Source organism: Falco biarmicus, chromosome Z, assembly GCF_023638135.1.
Source record: "Falco biarmicus isolate bFalBia1 chromosome Z, bFalBia1.pri, whole genome shotgun sequence".
In the NCBI taxonomy this organism is placed as follows: Eukaryota; Metazoa; Chordata; class Aves; order Falconiformes; family Falconidae; genus Falco; species Falco biarmicus.
In genome coordinates, this window is record NC_079311.1 from 74,849,431 (window position 1) to 74,869,302 (window position 19,872).

The 19,872-nt window shown below is 41.5% G+C and overlaps 1 protein-coding gene across 13 annotated transcripts in view; it reads right to left on the reverse strand.

The window, feature by feature from the left end:
* Positions 1 to 19,872, reverse strand: part of UNC13B (unc-13 homolog B) — a 214,319-nt gene that overhangs the window by 40,656 nt on the left and 153,791 nt on the right. For 8 of the 13 annotated variants that reach the window (XM_056325063.1, XM_056325066.1, XM_056325061.1 and 5 more), the window contains 8 exons: positions 18,370 to 18,533; positions 15,598 to 15,748; positions 14,611 to 14,679; positions 11,691 to 11,780; positions 10,116 to 10,250; positions 9,170 to 9,303; positions 8,174 to 8,259; positions 1,168 to 1,294 (listed from right to left, as the gene is read on the reverse strand). In XM_056325063.1, the coding sequence (XP_056181038.1) occupies positions 1,168 to 1,294; positions 8,174 to 8,259; positions 9,170 to 9,303; positions 10,116 to 10,250; positions 11,691 to 11,780; positions 14,611 to 14,679; positions 15,598 to 15,748; positions 18,370 to 18,533 (956 nt within the window). Of the gene's footprint in view, positions 1 to 1,167; positions 1,295 to 3,908; positions 3,951 to 5,594; positions 5,631 to 8,173; positions 8,260 to 9,169; positions 9,304 to 10,115; positions 10,251 to 11,690; positions 11,781 to 14,610; positions 14,680 to 15,597; positions 15,749 to 18,369; positions 18,534 to 19,872 lie in introns of all 13 variants that reach the window. The other 5 variants (XM_056325055.1, XM_056325056.1, XM_056325058.1 and 2 more) reach the window with 1 other exon arrangement.

The following is a 19,872-nucleotide window of genomic DNA, read 5'->3' on the forward strand; positions in this document are numbered from 1 at the left end:
AGCAAAAAAACCAAACAAACAAACAAACAAACAAAAAAAAAGACCAACCAAAAAAACCCACCAAAACACAAAAGCTGCTATCAGCCCAGCATGTGAAAGCAGCAGCACTGCCTGCAAGGCAATGCAACACAAGGTCTATATGAAACATAACTATTTAAGTCTGGGCATTGCATGTACAAACATAGTCCAGCTGGAGCGAGGTGAGTAAACTTCACTTACAGGGAAAGCTGGGAACAAACAGGAGCCAGCACAAGGCTGGGAAGTGACATGAGAAAAGCATTTTACTCCTGTAAAATAGGAACTACTTGTTCTCCATGCTCAGGCTGCTAGGACAGGATATAACAAGGCCAAACCAAAGTTAGAAAGATTTGGAGGGGGAAAAAGGGGAGTGTGTTAAACCCCCAAAACTGAATGGAGAGGTAGCAGTGGAGCACAGGTAAAAAAGCTGCTTGAAGGAGATGTACAGCAATCATCTTCACTGAAAGCTCTGAAAACCAGTTATACACTGCTCAGAAATAACACGCGTACTTTTGCCTTAGGCCAGGCATGGGACTCCAGTTAACTGTTCTCTCCAGGTTGCTCAGACAACTTTTTGGGCTCACAAACCTTCTTCAGGTCTGAAATCTACTGCTACTCTTTTAAAAAGGTTGAACAGAAGTTGTGAACAATTGCTTAGCTTTTAGGAGCGACAGCTTATCTAATGTTTTCAATTAAACCACCTAGACTTACTAAAAAACATTATCTTTACTTAAAAATCCTATTGTGTGTATACATATGACATTCATACACACACATATAGACATACATACAGTATATACAGATAAAGCTGTATCTATTAACACAAGACTGTAAACATACATCCAGAAGTCTGTTGTTCAAGAACCGACCAAAGCCCCCACTGCAGGCACAAAATGGCTTAAAGACTGTCCATGCCATTGCTAAAGGGTTTTGAGATCCTAGGAGATACTGTACAATAAGGGATTGAATTGTGTCAGGGACAGCGTCACAGAAGACCAGAGGGGTCAAACATGCATGTAAACACAGAAAATCAGGGGTGAAGAAATGGTGTATCATGAAGGCAGTCACAGGAGAACCAAATGACTACTCTCAAGGTAACACAAGGAGACAGATAGTGGGGATTTACTACAGGAGACGCAGCACACTCACGCTGGATATTCAGGCACTTTTCCCTTGAAGGCAGGCAGATCGTGAACATATTCATTGTACAGCCACTTCACTTTGAAGTGTAAATTCATATAGTCTGCACTTTTACACAGTCTGTGTTTCTCATGCTCTGTAAAGAAGGAAAAAAAAGCAGTTAGGTCTGAATTTACCACTATCACTACATCAGGAACAGGTGAGTCTTACAAAGCATGTCCATAGTATGTAATTGTTTTGAGGATGAAGCACCTATAAAGCCACAAAATCTTCACAACACAGGATTTTGGCAGCAGGCAGGCGTTCTTGGTGGTTATTATTGGAGCTATGGAATTTATTTCTGTAGCTTCAATTAATACTTCCATTTGTTAAAGACTTTCTGTTGTCAAAGCACTAAAAATAGAGCAATCTCTTATGGCCTTTCCATTTAATACATGACAGTCCAGATCTGATCTTTGCAGGGGGAAATAAATTATCAAGGAGAGTGAATCTGTTCATTCTCTGGTGTAAACAAAGGCAATACCAACATGTTAGGCTACATCCCCTAAGAGACAAGAGTAGAAAGCATCAAGTTCTTTAGAGTTTGACAGTGTGAGTCACAAGCAAGTTCAAATGAGCTATACAGAAGCAATTTATTACACTTCTCTTCCAGAACTGTGTTATTTGTATTGCCTTCCTGAGCACAGTTCACTGAAGCAACCCATGGATATCTCTACCTGCTGCTGAGCCTCTTACTCCTGCCAGGTTTTGTTATGTTTTTGTTCCCAGGCTATGTCAGGACAATGCAGTTACTCCCTGTATAACACACATACCCCCACAACACAACCTTTCCCACACACCTATGCTGCCAAAGTTATGCATACTCATACCTACGTTCCTGCAAAGATCATCTCCCTACACCACTGCTCCCCTTTCTCTCGCACAAGAAACGTATGCTCCATTGTCTTTGCTTTCAAGGCCCTTCACAGCCTAAGTCCACACTACTGTCTTTCATCAGTTGACTCCCACCTCTGGGTCGCCCACAACTCCTGCTTTTAACCTACTTAAGTTCTCCCAAAACCATCTCAACACTTTCTTCCAAGCCACACCTTGTGCTTACACAGGCAGCTCTTTCTGCTGCACTGCTTTTCTTCAAAATTCTCCTTGAAAAGAATAAAATTCCTTTTTCATGATGCTGACTAAGCAGCTGGCTTTAGCTTCCACTGCGATCCTGAATTATCAGGTGACTAATTCTGCACCACTGTTCCCTAGTGTTGCCCGTACACACTCATCTCTTTCTTCTGCCAAGCCTCAACAGCATGAATACCCTTTGTGCCAGGCTTCCTTGTGCATTCAAGCACCATAGCAAGCTGCTAGTCCATGACTACAATGTCTAAAACATACATTATTTTAACTTAAGACTCAGGGCTTTTTTTTCCCCCAAAATGTGACTTCAGACTCGCCTTCCTACCTTTTGTGTGGTTATCTCATTACTGATGTAACTTTCCAAAGGCATCACTGCTAACATGTAGACAGGATCCAACTATGTTGGAAAGTGGAAGTATTTCTCTTAACTCTGAATGGTTTTAGTCTAGGATTTCAGTACAGGTATCCAGTAGCTGGGTAGAAATATGCGTACACAAGCAATAACTGCTACAGGTATTAATCATCAGAAGATAGGTGTTAATGATGTAAAAAGGCCCCAGCTTTCTAATCAGTTACCTGATAGACAAGCTTATCTTACAATATCACAACCTATTTTCATGTAAATGTGAATTCTTGCAACTATTCCAAAACATTAAGATATTTCCACATCTCTCTCGAAGCTTGATGCAAAAGAAGAAAGGCCAGGTAAGTTATGAATTATCCCACTGAAAACACAAAAACCAAGGAACTTTTCATGCATAATTATTCCATAAGCCTTGTCAACTCCCAAGCAGTGGAACAGTGACTTATTTGCAGACCTCTGTAAGGATGTAATACAGATTTCCTTCTAATTCACGTGTAGCAGGTCAACAGAGGTACAATCTCTAAAGAAAAAAAATTAAAGAAACCCAACCTTTGTTTCAAAGAAATTAGAATGCCCAGTATCTGAGAGGCATAGTACTCAGGGGTGATGGTTCAATGGACAAATTACTCTACATATGCTACTTCACATGTACTATGATCCATTACTCTCCACACTGAATTTGCTTGTACTGAAGCCAAGCAAAGTTCATTCCTGTTTGCAGACCAATAAATCTAGTACCTTTCTTGAGCACTAAGGAAGTACAAGTATAGTCAGTGTCTGAACTGCTGACCTCCCTTGAGAACAACTGCAGAAGAAAGTGCAAAGCTCTCTCTGCAGATCTAAAATGGGAAACAAACACAGTAATAGTGGCGCCTGCTTAGCTCCCTGTGAGAGTGAGGAAATCAATGGACAATTATAACTTCATTAACTCTGACACGCACTGTCACCCAGGTGCTGTTCCTGCATGGGGAAAGTGCTGTTCCTGCAGAGGGAAGGTTTGACTCGGAGGTAGAAAGGACTCAAATCAGATTTATATCCTCAAAATTAAGTAGTGCACTAAAAGCAAGTAATTCAAGCCTTTTCCTGTTTTTTAGGGCATTTGAAACACTACTAAGTTGCAGAAGAGGAAGATGCACAGCAGCCACAGAAGCATAAGCCCAGGGACTGCTACTAGGACTACCTAGCCATCTAAGCAGTAAAGAAGCTGGACACCAAGGGGATAAAACTACAGGAAAGTAAAAAAGAGGAAGAGAGGTCTTACCACCATAAAAGAGAACTTTACGTATGCGAAAGAAAGGTGGGGCTTGTGACAGAGAAAAGACAGAGAAAAGTGAACTAACAGCTCAAACATGCTGGAGGACAAAAAAAAGCCAACAAAGCCCCAAAACCCCCTCATCTCCAGCAGCCCACCTGCCTTCCCCACCTTCAATGGACCCCGCACAGTTTGGATCAGCTGCTTTCTTTCTAAATGGAAATGTTTAAGAGCACTTTAAGGTGGCATGGAAACACATCAGCCAGAGGTATACTTTGAAAACCCATTTTAGAAAAAGTAAAGTGAACAGGAGCCATCAGTCATATCATGTTTTTGTTCTGCTTTATAACTTGCTGGCTTTTAAGAGCTTAGCAGCAACAAGAGTGGAAGAGTGCACAGATATTTCGCAGCAACTGCTGAGTTTTATCCTGAAAAGACCACAGACTTCTGTAGGTCTCTCACATTTCCTCAGCAGTTTTCATCTGCAGTCTCCTCCAGAGAAGAGCTTTTAGGGTCACCAAGGCCATATTATTAAGGCATTAATAGGGAACTGCTTCCTAGCAGCACACTTTCTAGTGCCATGTCCAGTTCTGTTTTTCAGGCAGAGACCACAACTTACATCACATCCTTAATTTGTGGATTTTCCTCTTGATTATCAGCCTGCCTTCTATAGATTAATTTCTGGCAAGTAATGCTGAATTTTCTGTCCTGGCAGCTGTGTCTCCTTAGGGGAGACAAAGGCATAAGACAGGTCTGCAGTGCACTTGCCTTCCAGCAGTCAAACACACTGCTGCTGTGGCTATTGCTACCAGTTGCTGAACACATTTTAAATAGAAAATAGGTGTTTCACTTTTATGACTTGAACATTTTACACTTTAGCAAGCTAACTCTTCAGAAAGTGCCCAAAAGACACATGCTGAAGCATCCGCAGGCTAGCAAGACTGCTGGTTCTGAAGCCCCGAACCACTGTGTTCCGGGTGTAAATTAGGATTTATACATTGCCCTGCACAGGCTGCATGGTTCACATGGGGGTGAGCTCCAGCTGGGAGAGGCCTGGCTAGCTTCTACCCACCGGGAAAAAGGAAAACAACTCACACAGCCAGGCACTGCTCTCCAGCTCAGAGAAGCCTGAGCCTCCCAACCGTCTTCAACACTGCATACTGGAGAGCAATGTAGGAGCATCAGGCTGGAAGCCAGGAGGGGCCAGTTTCACACAACCAGGCCCACACTCTCTACACCGAAGTCACTGCATGGCCTTTAGGCTACAAAAAAATGTACTGCCACTGCCGGAGATCCTCAAGCGTCACCCCAGCCAGGAGGGAAGGAATAGAGTCACACATGAACTGGAGCTCCAACCTCAGCAGTTATTCCTTATCAGACTTTATCTATACCTTAATGCCTGGGACCCAGCAAAGGGGCTATCGCCCAGAACTGCTCAGCATATCAGGGACCATCAAAAAAACAAGTGGAGTGACTAGTCAGAACAGGAGTCTCCTTACAGCACATATCCTCCATTTCTACAGCAGCAGCATAGTCTTCCAAGTCGTCTTTGCAGATCTGCTCATCACTGGCATAAATCTACAGGACACTAAAGCTAGTATTAGCAACTACATCCAAAGTGCTAAAACTATGGGTAACAGAAGAAAGTCTTCATCTACTCACAACTATAAACTCCACCAAGACGCATCGACTTACCACTTGGTGAGGTGAATGAGCTCATGTTATCTAGAACTTAGGAAGAGAACATAAAGGAAAACACCATAAAGAAAATTAGAAGCAAGTGTTATACTCTGGGTTCACGTGCACGTATCTCCACAAAACAGATCAGCTTTTGCTACAGAGAGCTCCTGATGCATACAGATCTTGGAGCACACAAGAAATGTACCCAGGGGTTACTCCACAAACTGGCAAAGTCAGGAATACAAAATGCCTGGTGTAGTTAAACTGGCAGAGAAATTAGCAACTCAAGCTGAAAAATGCCAGAGCCAAGAGCTGAGGACCTCAAATCTAATCATCATCCTTCACATCACTTAATCTGTTTCTTTTATCCTTCCTTTCTCCCTCATTTTAAAGAAAATAATGCAGCAAGTTAATCCAATCTTACATATTTAAAATACAAGTAGTAAGGCCTGTAATTAAATTATTGTAGAGCTTGTTCTAAAGGTTATCTTCAGAAGTTTCTGGAGAGCAAAGCAGTGAGGAATCACACTTGCCTCAAATAGAATTCTGCCCCCTGAGGATTTCTTGAATATATATTTGGAAAAGACACACACCAACACAGACTCAATCTTTGTTCAATCCTCCTGCAGGACTTGCACAGCCAGAGTACAAATACATGTACTATGTAGTTTTTCAGCTCTTGTTCAAAACACAAACTGTTCCCTGTCCATCAGCTGCCTTTGTGTCAACTTTTCTCACCAAGAAATAATTTCAAGAGGGATACTCCTTCAGCAAGTATTTGCTATGCACTGTTGAACTCACAGGTAGAAACATTATGCTAGTCCTTGTCTTAAGAAGCTCTCAGTTGACCAGCAGGATATCAGGGAAAGCTAAAATAAGCCCAGATTCACCAGGGAGGACAGAGTCAAAGGGGACATGGTATGAGATGTGAACAGCAAAAACCTGGGAGGCAGAGTTAACCTGGGAACTGGCAATCAAATAGAGCCATTTAAAAGAAAAAAAAAAAAAAAAATCAGTCAAAGTCACATCTCCTTTGACAGTCAAATTCACACACATAATCAGTAACCTTTTTGCAGCTGCATTTTGGATGCAACAGGGAAAGGGAATCTTAGGAAAGTCAGCAACTAGATTTGGAGAGACCCAGTTCTCATGGCAGCTGATAAAGGAGGAAGATAGGGCACTTTTAACAGTATCAGAAGAGCAAACTGCATAATAAATGCCTTAAGGACAAAATGGAAAGAGAAGCCAAAATGGTTTGCAGAAGCAAAGAGTTTCTAGGGAAAGTGAACATGAAATTATCACAGTTGCCTTAGTCCTTAATGCATGAGCAAGTAGTGACAGTCACTATGAGACTCGTCAGCATCGTAGGTCTTAGTCCTTCTTCCCAGTGTCTAGTCTTACATCAACATAACTTCACAAGACAAAGGCACTGTGGGTGACAAGCATATATAAAAAGTTCTTAACACAGAAGTGAGAAAATTTCATTCAGGCCTGCAGCCTACTGAATTCAAGCCTAGAGCTGGCAAAGGGTGTCCCCCCACAGCACGGTCTCCTATCCTTGTGGCACTGACAGAGACGAAAAAACAGACAGAGTTCATCTTCTTCACTTACAGAGCAACCCCACAGACTGTTCCCAAAGAACAAAATCCAGGAAACTCGTTACTGGCAGCAGGTTTTTTTCTAGCAGTCTGAAGGAAGAGTCTAATATGTTGTCACTCCTCCAACTGAGCTTAGATCAAGCTGGGGACAAAAGGATTTAGCCTAATTTTGCAAATCACCAAAAGCAGTAACTTGACTTGCGTTTGGAATATGAATACAGCTAGCATGCTGTAGGCAGCACTGGCACTCCTGATTTATCACATAATCATGAAGCCTGATGTTGCAAAACATTGGGAAAACAACTGCTACTGCAGCTGCAGAGCTGGTGGGAGCTGGATGCTCTCTGAACCTTGGTAAGATGATGATTACATTGTGCAAATGAATTTATAGGACTAAAACCAAGTTTAGAATTAACTATAAGAAGAGTAATGCAAGCAGCAGAACTCCTTCCCAGGCATTTGCTGGGCTCTGCATGCCTGACTCATTATCAGAAACAGTAAAATTTCTCTTTTACTAGAAGTCTGGTGGAATTATGCAAAGATTAATTCAAAATGAAGATGTCTGCTGCAGGACTTGTTCTAACAGCATGTTTCTGCCAAAGGCTTAGACCATTTACGCTGTATCATCCAGGGAACTACAGCCATGGCACAACCCAGAGTCCACCTACTTCTCCAGCTCTTTCTACCATTGTGCATTGCAGAAAGAATCTGCTGCTGATCTAAGCCATTGTATCCTCAGGCCAAAGCAAACTTCTGAATTTAAACCAGCTGGGATGACAATAAATGGTTTGCAACACAGCCTGACAGACAGGTCTAGAGCTCATGCAGATGTCAGCTTCAGTCCTCACCCATAAAGCAGCTGTCCACAAACAAGCCACTAGAAATCCCTGCTCCAAACAGTGGTGCTACTAATGTGCTTAAGCCTCATTTAGAACAAATGGACAGAGAATAAGAATCAGCAACAAGTCAGCTGGCAGCAGTAAGGAACTCTCTTACCTTCCATGGCATATTTCATATCCTGGGCGAAAAGACTCCACATCACTTCTGCACTGATCTTCCCAACAGCAAGCTCCTGAGGAAACCTGAGGGGACATTTGGGAAAGGTTTTGGCATGTATCAGAGCAAAGGGCTCTTCTTTATTCAGCTCTGAGTTAAATCACAAGCTGAAAAGCTCAACATTACAGATGCTTCCTTCACCCTAGACAAATGATCAGGTGGAAGTTGGAAGACTGGACTCTGTGGCATAGACTAAATAAGCTGAAAACACACTGCTGTTGGGACTGGTTTTACCTCAAAAAGCCAAGCCCTGGATGCCTCCCCTAGAAGAGATGCATACAATAATTCTGGGAACATGATCTCAATGCCTTTGCACCTTTTCTAGTGTTAAGAGGCTGACAGGTGAACAGTAATCAGGTGTCCCTGCCATGTCACATCAATGATCACTAGGGCATCGTACACAGGTCTTTGTGTATAATACGTTGTCCGATGTCTCCCCCTTTTCTGCCCTGCGGGACTGGAGGAGTATCCACCGGTTTAACAGACAGTGTTCAGGTTCCTTTCCAATGCTGTGTCAACCCCACCCAATGCAATCTCCCACTGCTGCACAGAACACCACACGTTCCTAAATCACAGTGTAAGGTGTTGTCACCATAGCACCACAGTGTGCATTAATGTGCATCCCAGAACTGAGCAACATCAGAAAAAACCAAAAGAACATCTCACCCCATTTTCAGGTGCCTCCCTGAGTTCAGGATTGTAATAATCAGGGTGTTTGTGCTCGAACGCCATCGTAACTGAACCTTTTGAAACTCTTCCATCCCAATCAAAAAGAGTTATTTATATAGATAGAGACAGATAAGACAGAAAGACAGACAGACAAGATAAGTACTTCTATAAATACACAAGTGACAGAAGAGAAAGAAAGCAGTTTAACAAATAAAGCAGAACGCACAGAGACTAGCACTAGCCATATAGGACATGGAAGATTCTTACTGATTCAGGACTGGGGTATAAGAATTCTTGTCCTCTTCTATGATGGAAACTATCAGAGTGATGAGTTTGGGCCAGAAATCCAGGTTCCTGATGCTGGGGCCCTGGTCCTCAGGAGGAAGGTCCTGATTTTTGTTCTGGAAAGGAAGCCATTGGAAAACCAGTGTAAATTTAAAGGTGAAAGAAAAAGCTGGCAAATATAGATCACCATACAAACTCCAAACACTAATTATCTGCAGACTCTTAATTATCTGAAGAGCTTATAATTATTAATGTCTCCTGGCCACTTGCATGATCTAATGCAAAACCGGTAATGTGCCAAACCATGGTGTTTTACTGGTGGCCTCAGACCCAAATAATCCCTGTTTCATCATTTACAATGCCAAGAGTAGGTCAGGCTCCAGGAGACCTGCTGAGACATCATTTGCTCTAAGCTTGTTCCAAATACTTGCTTTTTACGCACCTGGGTTGACGACTATATTCACATTGACAGGGGGTGCGTGCATTACTGCAGCGTGGCCAGTAGAGCCCTCATAGATTTGAAAACGATTTGCATCTAGAGGTACCTCTTAAACCCGGTGCAGGACGCTGGGTGCTAGAAAACTGCTTGAGGTTTATCTGTGCTAAAGACAGTTTTCCTAAGAAGTCTACATTTGCTCTAATTGACTTTTGCTCAGTCAAAGCTGCATCAAACCTTCCCTTCACAAATAAGTGCTCATGAACTAGAACAGCTGAGGCTGGCAAAAGGAATCATAATTAGTTAGCGTAAAACAATTATCATCCTCCACTTACTAATTAGTGTTCATTAACTGATTACAAGTTTTGTGAATTCAGAAGATAACAAGTGACATAATTCTGTTTTTGTTGGCTTTATATAGCATTTAGTATTCTTGTTATTATCTTAAGAAAATCAGAAACTTGGATTTCTGCCCGCTTATCAGCTACTCACAGGATCTGTTTGGTACTCGCGACTGTACAGCTCATGACAGTTGTTGAAAATGTACTCATAGGTGGAGTTGAGGCAAGCTTTTACACAGTCCTTCACTACCTGGCTGGCTCGGGGGGGACTCTGCAGCTCTTGGACCTGGCAAGGAGACAACAGAGTCAAATAAAGCACCGTTCATTAATCAGACAGGGAAGGAACAAGGCACCAGTCTGGGAACTACTGATTCATCAGGACTTGGTGGGTCTGCTTTCAGTGACTTGTGCTATCAGTGACCTGAAACCATGAATGGGTCGCTCTCCCCAGGCATGAAACAGCAGTGACAACACTTACGTCCCTGCAGGGTCATTTGGAGCGTAAAAGAGACTCTGAAGTGCTGAGGAAGATTCTTCAGAATAAAAAAACCACGTGGCTTGGTATGTGTATAATCTGAGCCAAGCACATGCAATTTCTGCTAAATTTATAGGATTTTGCTACAAAGCCAGAAAGAAATCTTTTCTGACACTGGAAGAACATGCAACGAACTAGTGGAGCACATTACATCTGATCTGTGAAGTCTTGCTGAAGACCACTTGCATGCCTTTAATTGCAAAAACTTTCTGAACATCTTTCATCACAAGCTTTATTGAATTTTAAAGCACACCTTCTCCTCTTGCAGCAACTGCTCTTTTCATTATTACATTGCTTTAGAAAAACACTGCAGAGTTACTTCAAACTAAACAGATACGCAGGCATCACCCTGCAAATAAAACTATAACCTGAGACAATTTTGATAGTGTCACTGCCTCCAAATTTTTCAGAGTATTTCTATATAAAGCAAACTTTCAATACAGACATACTATCTGAATGAAGAATTTAGAAATACATTTTTAAAACATCATTTACCCTAGGGTTTAAGAGTAAAATTTTAAGCACTTCCTGAAACAGCTCATATTAAAGATTTGTTTTGGTTTCGGTAAGATAGATCTTACTATGTGATATCTGCAACACATGCAACAAAATATACAACAATATTCTTTAAAAGTTTTAGAAATTAAAAAGTAGGCATTAAAATTAATGTCATTACACATTGCTAGAACAATAAACTTAAGTACAGAACCAGCACATTAGCATTCATAGCAACTGTCTTGGATCTCTACTGAGAGATACTATCCCATTTCAGTATCTTATCTTCCAAGAAATAGATTTAAATCTATTTATTAGATAAAAGATGGTGAAGAGATGGTAGTGACTGACAAATGTTATAGACAGTTTTATAGGAAAGGCTTCCTAATGGTATTTAAAAAAGTAAATCAGACAATTTTCTTTCTTTGTGGGTTTGTTTTTTTTTTAATTATCATTTTGTGCCATATTTATGACTGAAGAACCCCAGGGGAAAAAACAACTTTCATCTTCATGATGCAAAATACAGTGAAGTAAAGATAAAATGTGGGTGTTTATTACATGGTCAGCACATGATCTCCCTTCTTCTGAAGTATCTAAAGCACAATGACATGAAACAACGGTTTGAAAACAGGAAACCAACCCCTGGGACAAAAACTGCAAAGGCCCCACCATTCCCATTCCCACCCATAACACTACCTTCATCCTGAAAAAAGTGATGCTGGTCAGCAAATCCACTGTAGACTTCAGGTCCTGCAGACGTTCGCGGCTGCTGGCTGGGAAGTTATTCTGTCGACAAAAAAGGGAAATCCTGTTGGAAAGCACAGCCAGATCTATGCAAGGCTTTAAGCATGAGCTAAATAAGGAAAGTGTCTTGGAAACATTTCCTGCTTGACAAGCTTGTACGGCTCAAAACAATGCTCAATAAAAAAGGCCTTTTTGCTGTAGGAGTTTATCTGCTTGCTTAATTAAATAGCTTCTCATGTGAATATACAGTCTGTGGATGCCAGGAGAGTGGCAGCCCTCGGTGGCAGATCTCTCCTTGGCTGTAGGAGCAGCAGGCAGGGAGCAACAGCCCTGCCACCAGCAGCCCTGGCCTCCTGCTTGAGGTTGCTTGTGCAGGCCATTTCCTTTCTGCACTCACCAGATGGGTTTTGGCTTTTCTTCTGAGACACCAAGAGGTGTGGTATATTAGCATCCTATCCAGAGAAATAAACTGGACTGAGAAGGGGAAACGAGCATTGTTCCGTATAAGAAGTCATTGTAACCACTCAGTCGGCTGGAAGATCCAATCTGCCAAGCTAAGCACATACCCTTTGGTGCCTCCTTCGCTCTAATCCGTTTATTTTACACATTTTGCCCACTGCCCCACTGTCTGTAGCCATAGCTTCCTCTTCCCCTCTCTGGGTTCCACTGAAATTACAAGTTTCATTATCCCTTCCAGATATGATACATACATGTGCATGTGTGTAGGTACATACATATATGCATGTAAATGTATATGCTGAATTCAACAAGCTTTGCTTCTTGCAGGACACTGTTCCCTTTCTGACCTCAGGCACTGTGCCCTTTCCTATATTCCCACTCTTTCCTTCCTGCATCCTTTAACAACATTCACGTTCCTCAGTACGTTCTTACATTCAACTGATGTGACTGGTTTTGCTGTGAGTAAAATAGCAAAGACAACCTTCACTTGGACACTATCTTCATATTTGCACATTCAAAAATTATTAGAGACCATGGTAAAAAGGACAGAGGGTAACAAGCTTTCATTTATTAATGAGGACTTGCAGAAAAATATGCTGTCTCTTGACAGCAATTGAGTATTGCTGCAGTTCAGCTAACTGCTGCAAGCAATTTAATGCTCTTTACAGCCATTTGTAGATGCTTATTCCTAGATTCCTTTTAGAGTTAAGTTATCCACACACAGACTCTGGCATGCAGGGTATTTCCAAAATCAAAGACTTCCGTGGGTCAAGATTTAAACACAATCCATTGGATAAACGTTAGGGACTGAATGCGTGTTCTTCATTAGGAACAACAATCAGGAAAAGATAACATTATCTATATTGAAATTCAATCTCCTCTATGGTTATGTCAGCTAGTGAACAACGAACAAGAAGGACAACTGGCATGCATACAGAATAACTGCACTTGCTTACAAAACGCTTTTCAGAAACAAGCATTGGAGCTACTCGATAGGGCTCCACCTCTCCCTCCTGACCTGCCACCCTGCCCTGGAAGGAACACACATTAGTTTGACACTTTTTCACAAAACCACACTGCTGGTTATTAGTTGTTTTAAGTGCTTACAGACATCTTGATTAAACTGGGGGGAGAAGGAGGCTTAATCTGGATAATTTAAGTTGTAAACTGCCACCTCCTGTCTTGAAAGCTCAAAACCAAAACCTTTTTCTTCTAGAACTTAACGTGCCCTCCGGGGGTCCTAAAATTACTGCGAGCTCCTAATTAGCTTCAGCCATTTCTCTAAATATACTACCAATTAAATAACATCTGAATTATTTAAACAACACAAATCTTTCCTCGTCCTTTACTTAAGACCTCACTTGTTGTCCATGGTTTAGTTGCATTAGCCACCAGGAAGCAGCTTTTATTGAAGACCAAGCAAACAAAAAAGGCATCAACGCTACAGATTCCTACTGCCATGTGTCGATAATTTTCCCTCCGCTACTCAGTGGATCAGTGCTTTCTTTAGAACTTCTCTTACTAGTAGTGTAGCTTTACAGTAGCTCCCTACACAACATTCCTTTCATCTTCTTTTGCACTTTGCCCCTTGTCCTTTTTGTTTATCTTCCTAATGCACTTCTCTTAGTCCAATCATGTTTCTCTCCTCTATATGTTTTACTGTGGTTCAGACAAATGCACTAATCAGAAGAGGATCTACTTTTTAAGTAAATAAATAAAAACAAAGCTCACGTTTTGCCACCATTTTTAAATTTTTCAATTAATTATTCACTAATTAAAATAATACAGCAAGGAATTAAAAGAAGAGCCAAATCACATGATAAGACTAGGTTGACTCTGGAGTAGCAAAGAAAGAAACCATAGGGTTTAAGAAGCTTAATGAACTGATGCCAACATTTGAAACTCATCTCTTTCCCATATGCTGAAGTGGGGGGGATCTCAACCTGAGAGCACATCTTGTAGATCCAGAGTCAAGGACAGTGATTCAAGTTTGCCAAACCTAAAGTAAGTGACAACATGGCTGCAGGTCCTCTAAAACATTTCTGTCTTACTCGGGGAGAACAAGTATCTTTTTCCCTTTGTAGATGACACCTGAAATAGCTGATAAGAATAATTCTAACTAATCCAGTCCAACTCATTTTTCTGGGAAAGCATCAGGGATGAGCATAGTTCACTTAACTTATCCTTAAACTATTTCAGAGGTACTGAAGAATTTATAATGGAAGAAAAAACCCACGGTTTAAGTTCTATCCGCGAGGAAAACAAAACGGTGTGTTCGAGCAACAAGCTTGTCATGACAATTCCGTAAGACATGAAGTACCCAAAAGGTGAGAAACGTAAAGAGAAAACCAACAGGTGTGTCTCCCCTCTGCCCACCAGTATGGCTGAAAGGATTCTGTTTATTCCCTCTCACCCTGTACATTGAGAGATCAATCCGAAGTGAATTATGAAGCTGGTCCAGAAGCTTCACAAATCGTTCTTTCTGTTGAACAGAAAACACCAAGAAACGTTACCTAGCATCACTGGTTCAATCAATGTTCAGAGTAAGCAGCAGGATATCAGGGAATTAGTGTCAGTTCTCAGGAGAGCAGGAGGAAGCACTGTGTATGCATGATATTGCACAAACACTATTTTCCTTCAATTCTTGGATTTACTCTTACACTGTAATTATTTCTGAAGTCTGTGTAACATTAGAATTGTCAGAAAAATACTCCATTATCACTCTGAAGTAGAGGCAGAACAAACCCCCCTGATTTCTAGCTTGCAATTTGCACCAAACTTATATTTACGAGAAAATATTGAGAGACGAATAATGAAACAGGTAGAAAAGGGTCTAATTCAGAGCAATGCAACAGCTCTAAGATCTTATCTGTTAGTTCTATCTTCTCAAGGCCAAGTCTCTCCAATGGATTCGGATTGGGCACTGCGAACACCTCCCCATTCAAACTATAAATTCTTAGTCTGACAGGAAGCAAGAACTTTTCCAAAATCATTTTAACCATTAGGGGAATAGACTTTTGTTTTTGTTTTTTTCTTAAAGCGGTTGCCGTTTTTAAAAACAAAGTAAGTTCTGAAACGATCAGATCACACAGTATATTTTATCAACAGCATCACCACACAGAGTTTAATATTATGGGCTCATTCCATACCATCTGTGCTCCAGTGTAATTTGAACACGAAGAATAAACATCACAATGCGTTATACTGATTAATATCTAAAATGTGTGATGATGATGACAATAAACCCATGCTTTTTGTCTAGTCTAGAAGAGCTCCACAGCTTCCAACGCCTCACAGATTTAACGTTCTTTAAAAAGAACAAGTTATTTATTGACAGGCAGATGCACTGTAGGCAAATTACAGAAGTCCAATTGTAACATCACCAAGCACGCGGACATACCCCAAAATTGGAGGCTGCAAAGCGATCCGAAGCAGACACATTTGTGGAGGCAGTTGTGTGTGCATAATAAGCATTGATATTGGCAAGTAAGGTGCTCATCACAGCTGGCACGCCTGGGCACATGTATTTAGAAGAAAGACATGCAAAATGCCTGCAAAAGGACAGTTCTGTAAGTCATTCTGGTGTCTTTTGTGTAGCAGAACTTGACTCTATACTGTTAATAGCCCCCTTATTCTGGCTGGCATCATGAACAGATAGAAGTTCTGTTTTCTCCCCTTCTGTAAATCTCCAGCATCTCATCTTTCAGAAAGATGCCACCTAGGCAACAGACATGCTCAAAACAGTAGAAATCCCTTCAGTACAGCCCTTTCCAAATCATAGAACAGCATCTCAGCTATTTGATGCCAACAGCTTGTGACTTAGGTGATACCCTGCGTCCTGATGTCAATTCCTAGAACAGCCTGACACAAGGAAATCTACACAATTTGCTGCCACTTGAGGCAGCCACAGGTTCTGAGGTAACGTGAGCCAGCAGCAACTGGAAAGCATTCAAGCACAGTGAGACCACACACTAGTATTTCTGTGCTGCACTGATATGTGATTCCTTAGGGCTAACCCTTCCAGCCTGCAGGAAGCACGCACACTCAATTGCATTTTCTCATTTAACTGTTCTCATTAAAATGCAAGGAACCCTCCTGCAGGAAATCTCAAAATGATGCCAGAAGCATCTGGGCTTGTGAAAAGATTAAAAAATCAAAGAAAATTTGTCGGAGGGGGGGAATCAGAGCTTAAGAGGTCTGATCTTATGGGACATGGCAAGTAAAGTTCATTCCAGACAAGAGAGTCGGGCCATTTTTGAGCAGTACTTTTGAAGCAGGAATCCTCACTGAGCTCCTGAACTATATCTGGGAATTATTTTCTAAATGCAGCTTTCTCCCTCAGGAACTCATAGAATCACAGAATGGTTTGGGTTGGAAGGGACCTTTAAAGGTCATCTAGCCCACCCCCCCTGCAATGACCAGGGACATCTTCAACTAGATCAGGTTGCTCAGAGCCTTGTACAACCTGACCTTGAATGTTTCCAGGGATGGGGCATCTACCACCTCTCTGGGCAACCTGTTCAGTATTCCATGAGCCTCGTGGTAAAAACTTTCTTCCTTACATCCAGTCTAATCTACCCTCTATCAGTTTAAAATCATTACCCCTTGTCTTCTCGCTACAGGCCTTGCTAAGAAGTCTGTCCCCACCTTTCTTCTAAGCCCTCTCTAAGTAATGAAAGGCTGCAATACAGTCTACTTGGAGTCTTCTCTTCTCCAGGCTGAAGAAGCCCAACTCTTGCAGCCTTTCCTCATAGGAGAGGTGATCCATCCCTCTGAGGTGTTCCATCTCTCTGACTCATCACAGTGCTCATTAACCTACAAATGATTATAACCAACAAAGCTCCAACGAGAATTTCACAGGAATTCAGAAGTCAGTGTTTCAGACAAACACGACACGCATGCCTGAACGCTAGCTTGCTTGGTACACGGTACCTATGCACCAATTGGTTATTTAGGAACTTGATAAATAAAGACAGACACGTCAAACAGCTTTGTTTAGCTTGAAGAAGAGAAAGCATGGGGAGTGGTGATCTAATCAATGTCTTGAACTACTTAGCAGAGAGGGGAGGGTTAGTGAGAAGATTGAGCCAGCCAAAAATCCTTTTAGAGGGAAGACTGAAGGATAAGCAGTGAAATGCAGGAGTTACAGCACAGGAAATTCAAAGTAGGATTTTCAAATTTGCATTTCAACCAGGAATTTCTTCCCCAGAGTAATACAGCCTGAGGACAGAAGCTCAGAGCGGTGGTAGATCTCCATCCTTGGAAATTTTCAACAAACTGGAAGAGGCTCTGAGCAGTCCAGTCCAGCTTCCAAGTCAGCCTTACTATAAGCAGGGACTAGACCTCTGGAGGCACCTTCCAATTCTTTTCCACTTCAGCTTAAATCAATAGACAGAAAAGGTCCCTGCAAGGTGACATATGTACCAATCATAACACATGCAAGCATCCAGATCCCAAAACGTTCAGCTTCTAATGTGCAGAAGTTCACTTTTGTCTGCTGTATTTAATACCACCTTCGAAATAAGAAATGAGCTAAGCATAGCACTACTAGTCTTTAAGAGGAAGAATGGCTAATCCCTAATCCAGGTAAAAGTATCATGACAAGAAAAACTCTCTTTGAAGATCAAGAACTGCATTAGCCTAGCTCCAAAGAGGACAAATCAGTGTCTCAGTTACTCAAACTTCCTATAAATGCCTTCAGCAGCACCTGGGAAATGAGTGACTTCAAAGGTCTATATCAATTGCCACAGCAGACATGTAGGACAAACAACGGTCACAAAACCTCATCCCTTCTCACGTTACCAGAAACCTTCAGTGGCATCCTTGGGCAGCATCTTTGTAAAACAAGAGTGCTCAATTATCAAAAGTAAAATATGGTCATTTACACTACTGAAGTTGGTGTAATTCCTTAGAATTAGTTTTAAAAGTAGTCACAGAAACTATTCAGATAGATGCTTAATTCCAGCACTGTGTCAGACATTAACTTCTAGACTTTGAGGAAACCAGTGATTCAGAGATAGGCAGTCTCTTCCTGCTCACAATAAGACCTATAAGGAGCAGCCATCACTGCCAAGCCTTCCGTTATCAACACTTTTAATCTTCTAAATATTACAGCCACATCAATTAGTTACACCGCCTAAATGCACGAAAGACCACACGAAATGCATCTTACGTCATGGCCTGGTATATTGATTCAATGCCGTAACGCATCGCAAATTCATCCACGATCTCTTGAGCCGTTTCATCAAAATACACCTTCCAGGCATCATCTCCTTTGGCATCAGGGATCTTCACCACCCCATTCCCTTGCACATCTGTGAGATGGTGAAAGAGGTTCTGAAATACAAAACAGGAATGAAATCATATGTGAGGCTGCTGAAACCTCCAAGTGAGTTTCATGAAGAACTTGGAACTGAGAAGGCAGCACAACCACAAACTTCTTTGCTCTCCTCCCTTTTTCTTTCCCTCTACCCACTATGTATTTTTCTGCTTTTAGCTTTTCTTCTTGAGTGCTCCTAGCTGAATTTTTTGCATGCATACCCACAACTTCACTCAGCAGACATTGTGAATGATGCAGAGGAGTGTTTCAATGCAGTGAAACCACAAACTAATTAGATTCCTGAAACTTACACCTTTCTGTCCTCAGAATGAAATGCCTTAAGATGGACAAGCTATTTAAACTAGCTGATGTAACAGCTCTGTATCAGCTTTTTAATTATTGTTATTATACAGCAGAACAGTCCAAACAGATACTGTATTTTTTCCTGAAAAGGACATCCTTAAGATCACTCCTAATAACTAGACACTCACGTTATTATTCAACATAACCTTTCACTTTATCTAACACTGCAAAAGCTTTCAGCTATCATTACTGTGCAGAAATTGCATATTCAGTTCAGTAGATTTCTCACTAACCCTCAAATTCATGTCACGTACAGATTCATCAGCCTTTCAGACAGCTGGCTCCCTGTAGTGAAGGATGCAAAAGTCTAATGATCTCATTAGGACCTAGAGGACTCTACTTTACACTACTACTTTTCCTGATCAAATTATTCCAGTTGTAAATCATCTTCTTTTTATTATACATAAATGAAAGAAGGTGATACTTAAAAAAGAGATATATTCGCAAAAAAAAGAAGACAGTGAGTGATCATGCATTTCAGAAGGGAAAAACCAAACAGCTTACTGTAAAAAATGGCAAATATGTACTGATGGACACAACACAGCCTACTACAAGAAGCCTTCTGGTGTTTTTCTGAGCTTCGTATCTGTCTGTTCCCTGGTAAGGCCAGAAGACACAGCAGGGCTCATCTAGCCCAGCATCTGGATAAATATGCTGTGCCTGTAAGTTAACATTCCTGATACATCTGCCCTTGTTTTATAATCTGAATTTGCTTAAACAGGCTGGACCTCATGATATTTTCATACGTCAGATGAAAGGGGCTTTGCCTATTCTTCCTTATTCAGGCACTGAAGAGACTGACCCTGCCACCTGCTTTGTCTCTGATAGACAGACTAGGCACCATGCGTTCTCCGAGACAGGGTTTTCCCTTTAGTCCTTCTCACAAGTCATCTTTGGATTTCTCCCAACTTCTGCAGCACTGCCTGCCCAGCTCAGTCCATCCTGGGGCAGGTCAGTACCCAGTAACTGCAGCTTATCTTCTCTTCCCCCACA